Source organism: Ammodytes marinus (genome assembly GCF_949987685.1).
Source record: "Ammodytes marinus genome assembly, chromosome: 19".
NCBI lineage: Eukaryota > Metazoa > Chordata > Actinopteri > Uranoscopiformes > Ammodytidae > Ammodytes > Ammodytes marinus.
In genome coordinates, this window is record NC_137223.1 from 474,836 (window position 1) to 492,500 (window position 17,665).

The 17,665-nt window shown below is 42.3% G+C and overlaps 1 protein-coding gene across 1 annotated transcript in view; it reads left to right on the forward strand.

The window, feature by feature from the left end:
- stxbp5a (syntaxin binding protein 5a (tomosyn)) overlaps nucleotides 1-17,665 on the forward strand; it is a gene marked incomplete at both ends in the record, with an annotated part of 120,052 nt that overhangs the window by 55,954 nt on the left and 46,433 nt on the right. The window contains one exon of the mRNA XM_080048200.1: nucleotides 11,013-11,147. Within this exon, the coding sequence (XP_079904326.1) occupies nucleotides 11,013-11,147 (135 nt within the window). The remainder of the gene's footprint in view (nucleotides 1-11,012; nucleotides 11,148-17,665) is intronic.

Sequence of the window (17,665 nt, forward strand, 5' to 3'; positions counted from 1 at the left end):
GCAGTGTCACAGCTTGCTGCCTGTGTGAACTGTTAGTTTTCGCTGACTGTCTGCATACTGTTTGCAAACAGACAGCATTTCAATTGGCAAATGTGTCTGCACGCCTGCAAAGCTGTGCACAGGGCAAAGGAGGTGACAGAGAGGCTGCTGCTCTCTCTCTCCCTCTCTCTTTCTCTCTCTCTCTCTGTTGGTCTCTAACTGAACTCTCTTTATTTGGGTGACTAACTCTGCCCATGAGGCTTTCCATCACTGGGGCACAGGTGTGAAGCTACCCAAACACTTGGAGGTTCATTCCAACAGGTTGATGTACACACACACACACACACATCATTGCGTGCACTCGCACTCGCTCGCACACACACACACACACACACACACACACACACACACACACACACACACACACACACACACACACACACACACACACACACACACACACACACACGCACCAATTACAGTTTGGCTTCATCAGACGGATAAGTATGATGGAATTAGGCTGAAATCCTTAGATATGAAGCCAAACAGTATGCTTTGAGTAACTCATGTTGGTGTGATATAGGGAATTGATTAAAACATTAAAAACAACCATGAAAGACTTCTTCAAACTCCTTCCAAAGCGCTTTCAAAAAGAAGGCGAGTTCGGTGCTCACCTCAAGGAAATTGGGATCCACTGTCTCCTCCAATCACAGATGCAGTGATCAAGCTTCAGGGCCAATCAAATCATTGGCCCAGTGATCTTTCGTCGGGGAAAACGTGGTAAATGGGTTAAGCGAGACCACGCTGATCGTGACGGACAGATGGCCGGCAGCGGATGTGAGGGGCTCGCTGTGTTCTTGTAGAGGCGCTTGACCGGTTCTGACATTTTGTAAGTGCCGCCGCCGCCCAACGAAACAAAATCGAAACCCAGCAAGCAACAGACAGGAGCGAAGTTACAGCATCTCAAGAGGAGGTTGGAGATGCAAAGTCGCTTCACACATTCGGAAACGGAAGAGTTAAACTCCCGTGGGGACAGGTTGAAGAAGCAGCAGCAGAGGCTCGACGTTGAAGGAAGATGGATTTAAATCATTTGAGAGAGGACCATGCATCCCCCCCCCGCCCCACACTTATCATTCCCTGTTCCAGTCCCATTAAAGTTTAAAGAGGACGAATGCTGGCGTTCAATCCTCATCCATACATAATGTTGTGAGATGTGGACGTTTGGAGGGGTGAAATGCAAATGTGCTACTTGAGCCGCGTGAGTGAGACAGTCTCACAAGGTCATCTTTGAGCCACATCAGTGAATCTGCTTCTCCGCACCTCGCTAGAATGTTATCAACCTGTAGCCGAATGGCCCAAGACAGGCTCTCCGTAATTTGAACTTGTGCAGGCGTGTTTGTAGATCCATGTAGGCAAAAGCATTATAGAAAATTACATTTGATCATATAGTGATAACACAGTATCCTTATGTGTGAGCACATGCCACCTGTTGACATGAATAGAATGGGTATCACGTTTTTTTTTTTTTGACTATTCATCAACTAATCTTGGAACAAGTCAAATGCTTTTAGTGCTTTCCATGCAACCATAACAAATCTGCGATGAAAAATGATATGGCATAAGATTGCTGATTTCCCGTTTGATGCGAAATTGATACTGAACTCTGCAAAGGAGCAGCCTCCAAAGTTAATGCAACCATCAGGTTTTTTATCACGCCTATCTTACTTTGACTTTCCTATCACAAAGTTTAGCGTGTTTGTGTATGGAACATCGGCTAAGCTTTTTTATAACATTGAAACAAATGTGAACATCTTTGTTTTTTGGGGATCAGGGCCTTTTTAATAACGCTGTAAAAAGAGATAACATCAGGTTACGTTTTAATATGGTTATGATGATGATTAGAAGATGACAGTGTGAAGTGTCATCGGAAGAGAAGCCATTAAACTGTTTTCAGACAGCAAAAATCACCCGCTGCCACTCCCATCTCCATCTCCTACTACCTCTGCTCCATTTGATTTTCCCCTCTCTGACCTCAGCTTGTCAGGGTGTAAAGGACAAAGCAGCCATTTCCTTCGTCAACAAATGGATGGTCACTCAACCAGAGCTGCCAAAACGGGTGCAACATAATAAAACTGCCTATCACACGCAAGACAAAAGACTCATATTTAAACTATACCCTGGAATACTCAAACTGGATTATTATACCTCATACCTTTTAACTCTTTGCAAGACAGGGATGAAGTGTATTTAATTGAAGAAAAAAAGATGAACTATTTAGTGAATGGGATTGGCATCATGTGGGTACAGCTCTTTTGTTTTCCTCTTTCTTTTCAATGTAGCTGGAACTTTGAAATATGTTCTCAATCAGTCTCATTTTTCCTCTGATGATAATTCATATAATGACATGTAACAGCAAACGAGACCATTACTGCCAAGGACACTATTTCTATAATGCTTTTGTTTTCTCTATGCCTTTGTCCGAGTACGCCCACCCAGGATCAACAGCTGTTAAAACACAAACGCTTTTGTCCATAGGGGGCCACTAGAATGAACTGAAACCCTACTGAAAGTTCCTCGAAGCCACTCAAATACCATGTTTTCTACATTGCTCTTCCACTTAAAATGTATAGCCGTCCTATCGTCTGAAGGCCCACTTCAATACTCCAAACGGATCCTTCACTTTCCACCTTCCTCCCTCCCTCCCTTCCTACCTACCTCTCTTCCCCACTGATCAGAATTTGAGATGATGGGTGAAAGCAGCGTTGCAGAAAGCCCCTCTAGCGTCAGCATCCATTCACATCAGATCACACGGGCACTATATAGAGAGATAGAGAGAGAGAGAGAGAGAGAGAGAGAGAGAGAGAGAGAGAGAGAGAGAGAGAGAGAGAATAGGGAGGTGAGGGGGAGTTGAGACAGACTGGTTCTCAGCCAGAGAGCAGTGAGTATGTCTTGTGGGTAGGAGTGTGCATTGAGCGACGCAGCTAGCCTAGCAGTACAAAATAAATCCTGCCGAGTCATTCTGGCGTAGGATGCTCTCCTCTCGTCACCTCTCCTGGCCACTGCAGATGTGCTGGATGCTGCTGTGTGGCGGTTACTGCGGGATGATGGGAGATAATTAGAGGGGTCGCAATTCACGCAACAGACACACACACACACACACACACACACACACACACACACACACACACATGAGCGCACAACATATGTCATGATAATCTCTACTTTTACTTGCTCTTCTCTGAGGTTTATTTTTAAGTGGATTTTTGTTTTCGGAACATTGTTTTTTCTTTATTATATTTTGAAATTAGGCGCCCACGTCTCTGCTGCCTCCTCGAAGCTGATCAGAGTCACTTTAAAAATTGTAGTTTGAGTAGCTTTAATCATGTTGTATAGGTTTGAACGCAGCAGGATTAGTATTTTTTTTTAAATGGACAAACATACCTTAAAATATCAACTTTGCAGTGTGTCATTGTTGGCAGCAGATCAATTACAGGCCTTAAAATGCCTCCGCCCCTATTACAGTTTATTTTGAGATATTTGACTGATTTGATTGCTGCTGGGCTGTTGGATCTATAAATGTATTCCCTCCAGAATGTTTTTAATTCCTGTCTCCCTTTTTCTCTACGGCTTAACTGTGAAGATTAATTAATTGCATCATTGTTCTTATTATGATAAAGGCACAGGCTTGGATTGATAACTATTATTTACTATCTATGATTATCACAGGTAATCTCTGTGTGTGTGTGTGTGTGTGTGTGTGTGTGTGTGTGTGGGTCGGTGTGCACAGTCTGTTGTCAGTTTAGATTCTACTCAATTGAGACCCTGCAGTTAGATTTGGGGGTCTCTGGCCTCTCAGATTGGTACAGGCTTTCTCCATTCAGTCTCGAGTCTAATTAATTGGAGTTCTCTTATTTCAGCAGTGATGGAATTATTTTTTTCAACCTCTAAAGGCTGTTCAGCACTTAATCATTGGTCATTAACTACATTGTCTTTGTCCTGAATCACCTATTCCAAACAATGCTGAAAGGGATATCTGTACTCGCAATTGCTCTATAATAACTAAAGTTTGTTTTCTGATCCTTTCCAGATAGGAATGTTGACCAGATAAAATAACAGAAGATTAACAAATATAGCTTTGATTACGATACAGTGTTTGACAAGCATATAGAGCGGATAGATGTATGCTGTCGGATCAGCTTAGAGTTCAAACAAAGTGGAGCTGGGGGAATTTGGTGTTGGCTTAACATGGAACGCATGGTTTTGTTGATTCAGGAATGAATAAAGAATTAATTGGTAAAGGTACTGTATTTATATAACTTTTTTCAAATAACATACTTTTTTAACCTTTGTGCTTGGAGGGAGCGTCAAGGCAAGGCAAGTTTATTTATATAGCACAATTCAGACACAAGGCCATTCAAAGTGCTTTACAGGGGCAAGATTAAAATACACAATACACATTAGAAAAGCAATGAATAAAACATTTAAAAGCGAATGAATAGAAATAGAACATTTAAATAAAATAAAAATTACAGGTTAAAATGGAAACAGAAAAGTCTTCAGACTTGATTTAAAAGAGCTGAGAGTTGCAGCAGACCTCAAGTTCTCTGGGAGTTTGTTCCAGAGATTTGGTGCATAAATCTAAAAGCTGCTTCTCCTTGTTTAGTCCTATCTCTGGGGACTGTAAGTAGACCTTTTCCAGGTGGCCTAAGGGCTCTGGACGGCTCATAACGTGTCAGCAGATCAGTAATGTATTTTGGCCCTAGACCATTTAGGGCTTTATAAACCAACATCAATATTTAGTGTTAATAAAGTGTTAAGACCTCAGAACTGGGGTGATGTGATCCAATTTTTTGGTCCTGGTGAGTACTCGAGCAGCAGCGTTCTGAATTAGCTGAAGCTGAATTGGACTATAGTCTCCTGGTGATATGGTTATGTAAATCTGTGTGTCGTCTGCATAATTATGGTAGCATAATTTTTTCTTATTCATAATCTGAGCTAGAGGGAGCATGTAGATGTTAAACAGAAGAGGCCCAAGAATGGAACCTTGGGGAACCCCACATTCAATATTTGTTCGCTTGGATGTGAAATTGCCTATTGACACATAGTAGTCTCCGTCCTTAAGTAGGATACAAACCAGTTTAGTACAGTTCCAGAAAGTCCAACCCAGTTTGCAAGGCGATCTAGTAATATGTTGTGGTCAACTGTGTCGAAAGCAGTCAAGTATTTTTCATGTCAAAAGGTGCACGTCCTATAAGTGAAGCCATGAGTCATTGGTGTAAAAGGACAAGGTCAAGCTGAGATTACTATTTGATTTTGTCTAGTCATCCAATGTTTGACTCAAATCAGACTCAAGTCCAAGTCATGTGGCCTTGTGTCTACATTTATACTGTTGTTCCCAAGTGCAGTTAAACAAAAGTTGTTGAGAGAAAGGGAAGTATATTGAGGAAGGCGGTTTAGATCAAAGTCATTCAAGCGGAAGTTCAAACTGCTTCTGATGAATGGCGGCATGTATCAGGCCACTCCATTTGTAGCCACGGTGATCCCCTTTGATAGCAACATCACATAAAACCATGAATTACAAAAGATAATTTTTTTCCCACCCTCCAAATATTGATCCGCAGTGAACCCTGCTCTCATATGTCTAGTCCAAAGCGCACTTAGCCAGAGTTGTGTGTGTGTGTGTGTGTGTGTGTGGCAGGCATCTGTCATTTCTGAGGCAATGTGTTTGGCCCTGAGCCTACAAGGCTGGCAGCTGGCCTTGTGTGTCGTGACCACTTGAAGCTGGAGATTTCACCAGGAGACATGCATGCGCGCACAACAAGTGTGAACACACTGACACACACACACACAAGTACACTTGCACAGACAATTGGTTACGTATTTACCTGCACGCACACGCATACAGAGAAACAGGCGCACACACTTAGAAACTGCTTGCAAAATCTGTATAATTACCGCCTCTCAGGTGGCCCACTCACGCTGGCTCTCAACACTTAATCAGTTGGCTTGTGTGTGCGCCCATACACAGATCAAACATATTAATATAGAACATACATTTACATACAGCACACATATGTAATTACTGTCGCTCATTTCAGTTGCAGAGAAGAGTGTTTGTGTGCAAGTAAATATGCACACAGACACAAGCATGTATGGGGCACATAGATACAGAGACAAATACAGGTGTACACACTGTTTGTATTTTACAGAATACCAACACATCTCAATTATCCACTGTCCATTGTAGTAAGGCACCTCATAATCGTTTCAACCCTGTCTCCTATAAAGTGTGTTATGGCTCTCTCAACTAATGGCAAAGTGTTTCAGCACACTCTGCAAAAAGACCTCCAGGGTATCCATGTATGCATAAAAAAAAACTTTAAAATGTTGACCACTTCCCCTAGCTCAGAAGCCTTCATAACTTAAACAAAACACCTAGTCTATGGCACTGTTTTCCTCCCTATTATCTGGAACAACACCCTCAAAGATCCATATGAAAGATTGTGAAGATCAGCTGGGGTGAAAAACATATTCAAATTATTGTCCAGAAGAAACTAGCTCGAAAGGAAGGTTTATAGCAAGCAACCTGGTGGGCAAAAGTATAAGTGTTAGAGACAATATCTAGACCAGTAAGTCTGAAATTCCACATCTCATCTATAGCAACTGGGAGAGCACTGAACTGAAAAGTCACTACTGGAGGGAAAGAGCTGCTTTTCACCAAATGGAACTCGGCCATACTGCATAGACCAGGGGTTTTCAAAGTGTGAGAGAGTGAGCCCCGCCTCAGAGAACAAATTTCAGCCCCCCCCCCCAAAAGAAATAAAAAAATTCTAAATCCCTGTGTGTTTTGAAATATCTTTGAATTATTTTACAAATTGAATTTTTGTGTGTTTTTAAACACATTTCTTACATTTTAACATCTGTTAAAAGTATGTTTTTGTTTTGCTTTTTTAAAATACATTTGAACATCTTAATCCAGTGTTTTAATCCTGCTTCCTTTAAGCATGGATAGTAGTGACTGAGTGTGCAGTGGAGTGAGAAAGATAGGTAGACAGACTTGCCCAAATTATTCACACACCCAGTGTTTTTTCGCTAGTGCCTCCAATGTCCTGCTGGGGGAAAATTGTAGCCAGAGGAGAACCAGACCCTCGTAAGGAGGTCCGGGGGTATGCCCCCCCCCCCCCGGGAGATTTTTTTTCACCTTTTTAAAGTGAAATACATGAATCTGGTGCACTTTGAGAGGAAAATTAAGAGGCCAAATATGAGGAATTTTGTGTGAACAAATAATTTGGAGATACTGGGTCGGATGAATTAGAAGCTACTGAAGAAAGACACATGGATTTTCCATAAAAATATTAATTTAGAATAAAAGAATGTATGCAGGGTCCTCTGGGTTGGGCTTGGTGCTCTTTTTCTTTAACGAGACCTATTTCTCTGTAATATAATGAATGCATTTAAATGCAGTGGGAGGAATGAAGCAGAAGAACTCTTGTCCAGCTATTAATATAAAAAACAGCCCCCCCTGCCATAACCCCGCGCCCTCCAGGGGGGTCGCGCCCCACAGTTTGAAAGCCACTGGCATAGACAATGCCACAGCACAGAGAGAGAGAGAGAGAGAGAGAGAGAGAGAGAGAGAGAGAGAGAGAGAGAGAGAGAGAGAGAGAGAGAGAGAGAGAGAGAGAGACTCAAGTGTCACCGACCACTACCACTCTCCCCTGCCCATATTGCACCAAAAGTATGTATGTGGATCACGGATACTGTGTTTCTTAATCATCCCCTGTCCATGTTAGTAAGGCAGCTCATACTCTTGCATGACTTTCTCCTAAAAGTCATGTTCTTCCACTCTATCTCCAACTCGTTAGTTTTTTGCAAATACAAGTTTTTTTAAAAATACTGCTGCCTGGATTACATTTTCATATTCATGTTATGGAGCAGAGAATTAAGGCACGGAGGGAATGTGTGTGTGTGTAGGAGGGGTGGGGAGTGGGCTTACTAGCTCCTGTGAGCAGTAGAGACACACAGTCGATGCAAGGGCATTTTTACATAAATGTGTTTCTCACAGTTTTTTAAGTGTATGTATACAGCACAATGCAATGTTCCTGTTTAACCTCGATCACATTGATTTGGAAACTAAATTCCAATCATGGAAGTATTGCAATCTTGAAAATTACAAAACACATGACGTTTATACCACAGAATCAAAGAGTCTCTCATCAAACAGTTTGTAAATTTGTAGGCCACTAAAACACTGGGTTGATGTCAGGGGAAGATGGGTAAATATGCCCAGTGCTTTGACTTGCCCTTAACCATAAAAATGTTAATCATGCTTTATAGATATATTGTAGCGACAACAAATTAAATATATTAGCGAAGGTTTTGCAGATCCATTCAGTTAAATTTCGCCCTCCTCATGTTGATATTTCGTATGTTTATGTCCATAATAATTCATCATTTACTTCTGCATAAAATATTTGATAACTCAAAGATTTGTATTTGTATTACTGCATAGGCCTTGTCGGGGGTTAATTAATAAACGAGCATTCAAAAAGGTTCAATGTGATCGGATTCCTGAAGAAAAAGTTTGGTTTATCCCCATGCTATGTTTTCCTGTACAAACACGTATTACAATATCAATTTAATCAGCTATTGAAAGCACATATTATATTCAAATACTGAACTTGTTGTAGAGAATGGTTCCCTATCACAAACGAGTGCAGGGACAATACTCAAGTGCTGTCCTTTATCTGTGGGAGATGAAGTGCTTAAAAAATAAGATGGCATAGTAAAAAAAAATCAATTTCCCTCCCTTCATGTGCAGGACACTTGAAGTACACAGGTTCTAGCCCTGTGGGGGAAAAAAAATCAAAAGGAGCCAGACGACCTTGAAATATTAGCGTGCCCGATTACCAAGGTTGTACATCACCATCTCTCAGACCAATTGGCGAGGTGGGTGGATAAAAAAGCAAAATGATGAAAAAGAGGGAAGATGAATGGATGGATGGCCACGGCGGAGGGAGGGAGGGAAGGGTTCATATAGCCTCTCATCAAACCTTAGTCTGGGGGACGGATGAAAAGAGGAGCCCGGGTGAGTGATGATGAAAACAGGGAGAATTATGGGTGTCCCTTTGCCCTCGTGTGTTCTGTATCGGCCTGGAGAGAAGGAAATAAGGGGGGGGGGGGGGGGGGCTGATTGAATGACTCAAAAACAACTCTGCTGGTTTTTGCCACTGCTTCGACCTGGTGGAGGGCTAAATAATCCTCTCGAAGTTTAGCATAACTTGTCTCTCGTTATAATAGTTCACTTCCGGCTTGCTGAGGGTGAAGAGCTATTTTTTGAGAGCAGCGGAGAACTCAGATTCACAGCATTAAAAATCTCTGAAAATCTCTGGAGATGTCCAAAAAAGGAAAAACCACTGATAAGGCAATGGAGGAAGACAAAGTTTTTGCGGAAGAAATGAAAAAACAGTTGGCAGACTTGAAGAAAGGAATGTTGGCAGATTTGAAGAGAGAAATAAAAAGTGAGAGGGAGACGGAGCGAGCACTGCGGAAGGCTGAACTGGCTGGGATTGTTGACGAATTGATTGGGCGTTTTGATGTAAAAATCAAAGAGAAAGTTGCTGCTGGTCTGAAGCCACTGATGATCGAATTGAAGGAACTTCAAGCCGTCAATGTGAAGAAAGATCAGCTCTTGAAAGAGCTTGGAGATAAAATTGATGATCAAGAACAACAAGCAAAAAACAGAGATGTGATAATAACTGGAATGGATATTAAACCAAGGTCGTATGCAGGTGCCGGGAATGGAGAAGAAGAGGGCGATACAGGGAATGTAACGGTGGAAAAACAAGTGGCAATGTTTCTGAGAAGCAAAGCCATTAATCTAGATCTAGAGAACGTGGAGTCCTGTTTTCTTCTCCCGAAGGGAAAATTCGCCAAAAAGCGTGCTGTCATTCTGAAATTTGTGAGTAGAAAGCATAAGATAAATCTGCTCAGTCAAGGCAAGAAGCTTAAAGGTGAACAAATTGGAATGAGTGAAAATTTAACCAAGAGAAAGGCTTATCTGGCCTACCAAGCGAGAGGGTTAAAAAAATGTGGACAGGTCCAACAAACTTGGACGAGAGATGGAAGAATCTTCATCAAAATGAATGGAGCTACACCCGAAGAAGCCAAAATTGTGCAAATCAAAACGGAGGAGGATTTGGATCAATTCCGGAGGGACGAGGATTAAAGAAGGCAAAAAGCATGGACTTTGAACTAAAGGGATTTAAACTGGTTTGTGTCAAAATATAAGGTTTGAAATCGTAAATAAAATGTGCTCTGCTATTGATAACCTAATGGAATGTGTGACGATTGAAATTCAAATGAAAGATAAATGTTAATTATCAGCTGTGTGTTCAGAACAACCGATTCAAAATTGGAAGAGTTTCTCTGACTGAAGAATTTGTAAATACACTGCATGTTATGGGACTGTAGTCGAGGTCAGCAGACACACTGACTGTTTTGAATACTGTTGCAGATGTGTTTAGACTACTAGAGAAGAAATGGACAAGGCCATATCTGCATTGTCACAGGCAGAGAGGAAAATAGAGACCTAAAATTATCTGTGTATTAGAATGAATCTTCTTAAAAAAAAAGAAAAAAAAAAATTCTTACTGTAGTAGCTGTGTATCTGTGTATCTGAATCTTATGGCAGTGGGGGCGGGACCCGATAAGCCTTTGGCTTCTCCTGCTTCCCTTCGGACGATAACACAAAGTAATATGTATGAATATGCAATGAGAAAATTATGTATTATGTGTAATTGTCCGGAAGAATAATAATAAAAAAAAAAAAAAAAAAAAATAGGATGTCGATGGATTTTGCGAGAAGCTTCTCTCTCTCTCTCTCTCTCTCTCTCTCTCTCTCTCTCTTTCTTTCTCTTGGCTACCTGCATCTTTCCTTCTCCCCCTCAGTTTGTCCATTGTTTTTTTGCTGCTATACTCTATTGTCTCTCTATCTCACGTCTGCCTCTCTCTCTCTCTTCTTTCTCTGTTCACAGAATAACTTTCTGCCACCTGCCCTTCCAGAGTAAATGGCTGTACATCGGCACGGAACGAGGGAACATCCACATCGTCAACGTGGAGTCCTTTACGCTCTCAGGCTACGTCATCATGTGGAACAAAGCCATTGAACTGTGAGTCTTATAAGTGTCACCCTAAAAAATAAATTCATAAACATTGTATAGAATGTCCACCTCTTGGCTCATCAACCGAACCACGCATGAAACAATACATTACAAGGGTTTAAAACAATAAGATAAGAGCAAATATTATACAATAACAAACAGATTAAAGTTGCAGTCATCGATTCATGAGTTTGCTTTTTATCAAAATCCGTGAATATCTCCTCACAATCCGCTACCTGTGTGTGTGCTGAAAAGAATCTGGTGTTAATACACAGCCTATAGGCTCTGCAAACTGGTATGTAAACAAAGGGTATGTAAACAAAGGTGGCCCATCGCTGCTAGCAACATGCCCGTTTACAGAGTCTAGGCATTGTAATAACACTGGATTTTTATTTTGAGCACACATACAGTACATACGGACAGGTGGATCTTGAAGAGATATTCACTTATTTTGACAAAAAGGGATTTTATCAACAAGCTTTCACAAGAATGATTGACTCCATCTTTAAACAAACATTATACAATAAAACATGTAATATAGACGTTAAAAATAGTCAGAGTTTAAGGTTTGCATCTTATGGGTTTTATATATAATTAATGATACTGATTGCACTTTGGATACATTCTTTTTTAAATGTATTTTTAGTAGGCCTAAAGGCTCTATAGCGCAGAGCTTTACACTGACTCAAGAGAGGATGGGAGCCATATGAAAGAATGCTCTTCCCTTTTGTCCTTTTCTATTTCTTCAAAAGGTTGAGTCAGGGCTTTCTGAGTCAGTTTCTGTGGTTTCCAAACTATTTAGTTTGCTACTGACCCTACCCTCGAAAGTTTGTTCTTTGACTCACAATCTAAGTGACCAAACCAAGCTGGAAGGTGATGATAAACACTCTCTACAATGGATTTATGAACTAATCATAGAAGACCATCAAGTAAAACCGGTTCTGTTTTTACATCTTGTTTAGTACAAACAATGAGTTCTTTTGTTTTGGCGACATTAATCTCCAGATGACTGATCATGCCACCATGTTTTTGTTAAAGGCTAACTATTGCTTGTAATATGTTTTGCTCTTGAAATGGCTCCCTTCTGTCTTCTAATGCTGTTCTCAATTTGGCACGCTGCATCGTTGATTTTTCTTTTTCTTCTGCCACATCAAAGGAAAATCACTGATCCGTGGGTCGATATTTGAACTCAGTACGAATCAAACTCATATCGCCACCGCTGCAAAAAAACTGATCCCAGGGTCTATTGACTCACCCTGCGGCACTTTAGCGAGGTGAGAGGGATGCTGCTGTGTAATCAAAAGGTTACTGTAGCAGCTAGCTTAAATGTAATGAGATGAGAAAAACGGATCATCATCATCAGTCAGTCCATCATGTTTTCCAGGCGCGGTGTGGGACTCCAGGTAGTGAGCGACCTGTCTCTTTGCTGATTCAATGTATCCCTCTGCTTGACAGGCTCCATTTTGGTTCCCTGCTGTAACGGACTTAAATTATTCACTGGAGCGTTTTGCTTCACACTTTCCCCTCATCCCCTCTTGTGCATGTGTGTGAGTGTGCCTGTCTGTGTATGTGGGTGTGCGTGTGTGCCTGTGTGTGTGTGTGTGTGTGTGTGTGTGTGTGTGTGTGTGTGTGTGTGTGTGTGTGTGTGTGTGTGTGTGTGTGTGTGTGCGGCGCGCCTGTGTGTGTGTGTATGTATGTGGGTTTGTGTGCGTGCGGCTGTATGTGTGTGTGTGTGTGTGTGTGTGTGTGTGTGTGTGTGTGTGTGTGTGTGTGTGTGTGTGTGTGTGTGTGTGTGTGTGTGTGTGTGGAGAGAGAGAAGGAGGTAGGGGGTGGAACAGGTGTCTGCAGAGATCAGTGTATGGTACACACAGACGTCTCGCCGACAGGGCTGCAGGGAAGAAAGAGGGCGAGAGTGCATCGAGCGACAGGGAGCGAAAGAGAGAGGGAGAGAGAGTATGACAGAGAGGAGAGACAGCAGTTGAATGGATGAGGCAGGGCTTTTGCCCCAGGAAAAGGAGAGGGAGAAAGAAAGAGAGGAAGAGTGATGGAGGAAAGGACCCTTGTGGAGACATGGATTTAAATGCAGGTAACTGAGGGGGTAGAGCACATGATGGCCCAGAAGAGAGGGATTTGTGCGCATAAGTGAGAAAAGAGAAGTAGATGGGGAAAAAAGAGGGGGATTCCAATTGTAGGCAAAAAAAGGGCAAAAGAGGAAGGTAAGGACTGGAGCGATAATGATGAGATAGATGGGTGGATGTGGGTGATAAGATAGAGACGTAGATACCGGGGATATTCTTGACTAAAGGACAAACACTATAACTTTATTTTTTCAACTCAATTCTACACTGTCAAGGTGAAGGTTAAAACCTTCACCTTGACAGTACCTTTCACTTGACAGTACCTTTCATCTGGATGGTGTGGCTTTCTCCCCCGTGGCAGTCCACACACACATTATCTCAACCTGTCAGCAATAGTCCAAAGCTGCTAATACTGTGGCAATGACAAAGGGCTTTGTGTGAAAAGGTCATTCATCCCCCGGAATCTTTAGAAAATAGATTCTTGATTGAAGACAAAAACGTTCAAACTGAAGTTCATAGGAATATCCGCTGCATGTATAGAAAGTGCATCAAACTATTCTTTAGATATGGACTGCTTTTTTTACACACACGCACGCACGCACACACACAAACACACACACACACACACACATACGCACACAAGCACACACACGTACACACACATAAACACACTCTGGAGCAAGTAACTGTGCAAGGAGCTGGTCATAACCATCTGTAACAATTTGAGGTACAGCATCTCTGTAATGTGGATGGAAGGAGCTGGAGTCGATCCACCCAACCATTAAAGGGTGATGTGAAAACACCTCTGTAGGGTAAATGTGTTGGTTTTATGAAGTCTACCTATCTAAGAGTAGATTATTCCTATGACGGAGCCATGTTGACCGGCACAATTATTTATCCACTTTCTCTTACTCATGCTATCTTTGTAAAGAAAACAAATGTAATTTAAAATGCAGTAGAAACAAAAGAAAGACAAGGTTTCCAATATCGTTTGATTGGGGCCTTGATCCTGCATACAATCATTCTGTGGGGACTTTGTCTTGAAGATGGAAGCGGTGCCTGGAATTGATTATCGAAATTTGTTCCAGCTTCTCTGGGTTTGCATATCTGTTTGAGAGCATGTGTCTGTAGTTTTGCTTTGAAGCAGATCAGAGAGGTGTGAGGTGATTCTCTCCTTGTGTCTCTCTCTCTCTCTCCCTGCCAGCTGTGAGCTAGATAGAGGTGGAGTCCAGATAACAAAGCATCCATAACGTACCGCCACCATTGTTCCCCTCTGATGCTGTCATCACACGCAAATATCACTTGATCTAGTGAAATTGGAGCTCTAAACGATTAGTCAAGGGACAAGAGAAGCATCGACACAAAACAATTTCAAATTGATTAAATGTTTAAAACATTTATCAAGCAAAAATGCCACACCATTGCTGGTTGCAGTTACTCAAAAAAAAGAGAGAGATTTTCTGCCCTTCTCTGTGTTTTACCATCATAAATTGCCTGTCTGAAAGTTTTGAAATGTTGGTAGGACATAGTTTAAAGATGCCACCTTGGGCTGTGTTGGGGGCATTTTTCACAATGTTGAAGGCGATTTGTATAGACTAAACAAAATGGACTGGTGGACCTGAATTTTAAACCAGGTCTTAGAACAGTGTAATATGTGTGTGGAATGGATGTGTCTAAAAGTGAGAAATAAAGCAAAAGCGAAGGGGGTTGTAGGCACTAGCAGAGAAGATAGAGAGCTGCACAGGACACTGGGGCTTTGACAGTATTACAGACAGTATATCCTGTAGAGCACTGGACCCAGGTTCTCTAGGTCTGGCCCCTGAAATCTGGTCCCTTAAGTGCAACTAATGTAATGTAAATACATTGACTGATGAGGTGGGAGACTAGGTTGGTGGCCATCACATAACCTACATATAGTGCTCTCGAAAGCGTTATTAAATATTGTATTTCAATCCCTGTCCACTACACCTCTGTTGTACTGCGACTACTGTAATGAGGTGAGGCTATGGTGTGTGGTGGGGTCATTCCCCCTGGGGCCCTTCTATTTACAGACAAGCTGCCGTAGCCGTGCCAATGGCCCCCGGCCTGGCCCTGGCTCAGTGCTCTGCATGTCTGTATGACTAACACCTCTGTTCCCAAGCTACTGTACTGGAAAGACTGTTAGACAAATACATATCCTCCAGTTCATAACCATCAGACTATAGTTCAGTCAAGGCTACAGGCGTAAGGGACATCGCAATAAGGCCACATATGTATGCACACAACGTGCATAGTTTGTGGGCATGTATGTGCTCTACGCACATACATGCCCACATATTTGTACCTGGCAGCATGTTTGTGTGTGTGTTTGTGTGTGTGTGTGTGTGTGTGTGTGTGTGTGTGTGTGTGTGTGTGTGTGTGTGTGTTTGTTTGTGTGCGTGTGTGTGTGTGTGTGTGTGTGTTTGTGTTTTGATTTAATTCAGCTGTAGTCACTGTGTACAGAGAGCCGAGGAGAAGTGGGACAAATGTTAACAGCTTAATATGACACATAGTTCACGTGAACGTGTTAGCCGGAGGACTCTTCTGTTCCGTCCTCTTTCATTTTCTCCCTCCCTCCCACTCAGGACCCTGAAGCTATTGTATCTACTTGTTTGAATGTTTCATGCTTCTACGTGTGCTCCTACGTGCTGTGTTTGTATGTGTGTGAGGTCCTTAGCTGGTACCAAAGTGTGACTCGTGAAGGAACACAGCCTCCAGCATCCTTAAGGCCATGTATGGGGGTGCCAGGACCCCAGGACCCAGGTGTATAGGCCCTGGGTAAACTGACCTTTCATATAGGACACAGCCTTCTAACACATAACATGCACATATTTAACCCTGCTGATTTAAAGCATGTTGTTCAGTAGCCTACAGTTCAATTGAATATATTAGAAACGACGCTAGGAGGTTAGTTGGCTTAACTTAGCTTAGCATTGAAACAGGAAGCAGGGGTAAACAGCTTGGGGTGGCCCTGTCCAAATTGGAAGAATCAGCCCATCAGCACCACCTATTATTTGTTTTTTTGTATAGACACAAGTGTACGTAATGATTTATTTAAAAAAGAAAATCTTAAATGATGGGTGATTTACCACAGAGCCAGGCTAGCTCTTCCCCCCCCTGTTTGCAGTCTGTATGTCCAGCTCAGGTAGCTAGCTTTAGCCTCATATTTACCACAGACCTGAGGGTTGATGTAACCCTCAGCTTAACGTGAATGTGAATCTCCAAGAATTCAGGAATTGATATAAAAAATGTTGCACAACCATGTCTACTGACTGAGACACACTAGCACACACACACACACACACACACACACACACACACACACACACACACACACACACACACACACACACAGTTATTAGGTGAGCAAGGTGACATGAGGCCACATGCGGTGTGGGCTGGCCGTGAACAGCCGTGTTGCCGCGGAGACACTGCCATGGTGACTGCGCCTGTGTTGCCTCAAAGAGGGTCGACTGTGGTGAGACCAGATGTTCTATGCTTCAGTGAGCATGTGTCTGTTTATGTAGTAAAACCCTCAAATAGGTACAGTTTATGCTGAACGAATAGCTGTGCCTTTACTCATACATGTATTATACCAGAAATCATACCCTTTTCTTCATATATTGTTATTTATTTTGTATGTGGATTAGAGGACATGTGGGCGTTCCTGCACTGATTCAGTGAGGTGGTGTTACTCTTCCTATTGCTTAAACACCCCATGAGTCCTCTGCACGCCCACAGACAGTTATGGGGCGCGTGTGTGTGTGTGTGTGTGTGTGTGTATACTTCCAACACGTATACATACAGCAATGATCCATATTCCCGACCCTTAGTGTACTGAAGGCATCCCTGGCTAGGATGAACATTTAATATACAAAAAAGGATTTGGTGCAGTAAAGGTTTAGAGCAGATGACAGTTTGAACTGAAGGAGCCAATTACTGAGGCATTTACTGTGTGTGTGTGTGTGTGTGTGTGTGTGTGTGTGTGTGTGTGTGTGTGTGTGTGTGTGTGTGCAGGTTTTTTTTTCATGGAAGACCTTGAATCAAAAGCTCAAAGACAAGATTGCGCTTTCCATAACCCTATCTGCAATTACGATGCTCTGTGAGAAAAAAATTGCCTGCTCATAGCTAAGCAAGCCTGCACAGTGACACATGCAGTGCTATGCATGCACACACACCACAGCATCTGTACGTGGAAAAGCCACATGTGACACAATGCAGAGTCATTAGCAGTACACAGGCAGTAATGTGTGGTTACAGGAGCGTGTTCAAGTAGTTAAGCACGCGTTATGTGTGTGTGTGTGGGTGGGTGGGACTGTGTGTGTGTGTGTGTGTGTGGGGATGATTTTGGGAGCCTGCCTCTGCCCATCCTGCCTCTGTTGCCATGGTGATTCCTTCATATCCAAACCTGAACATGTACCCGTGTACCTT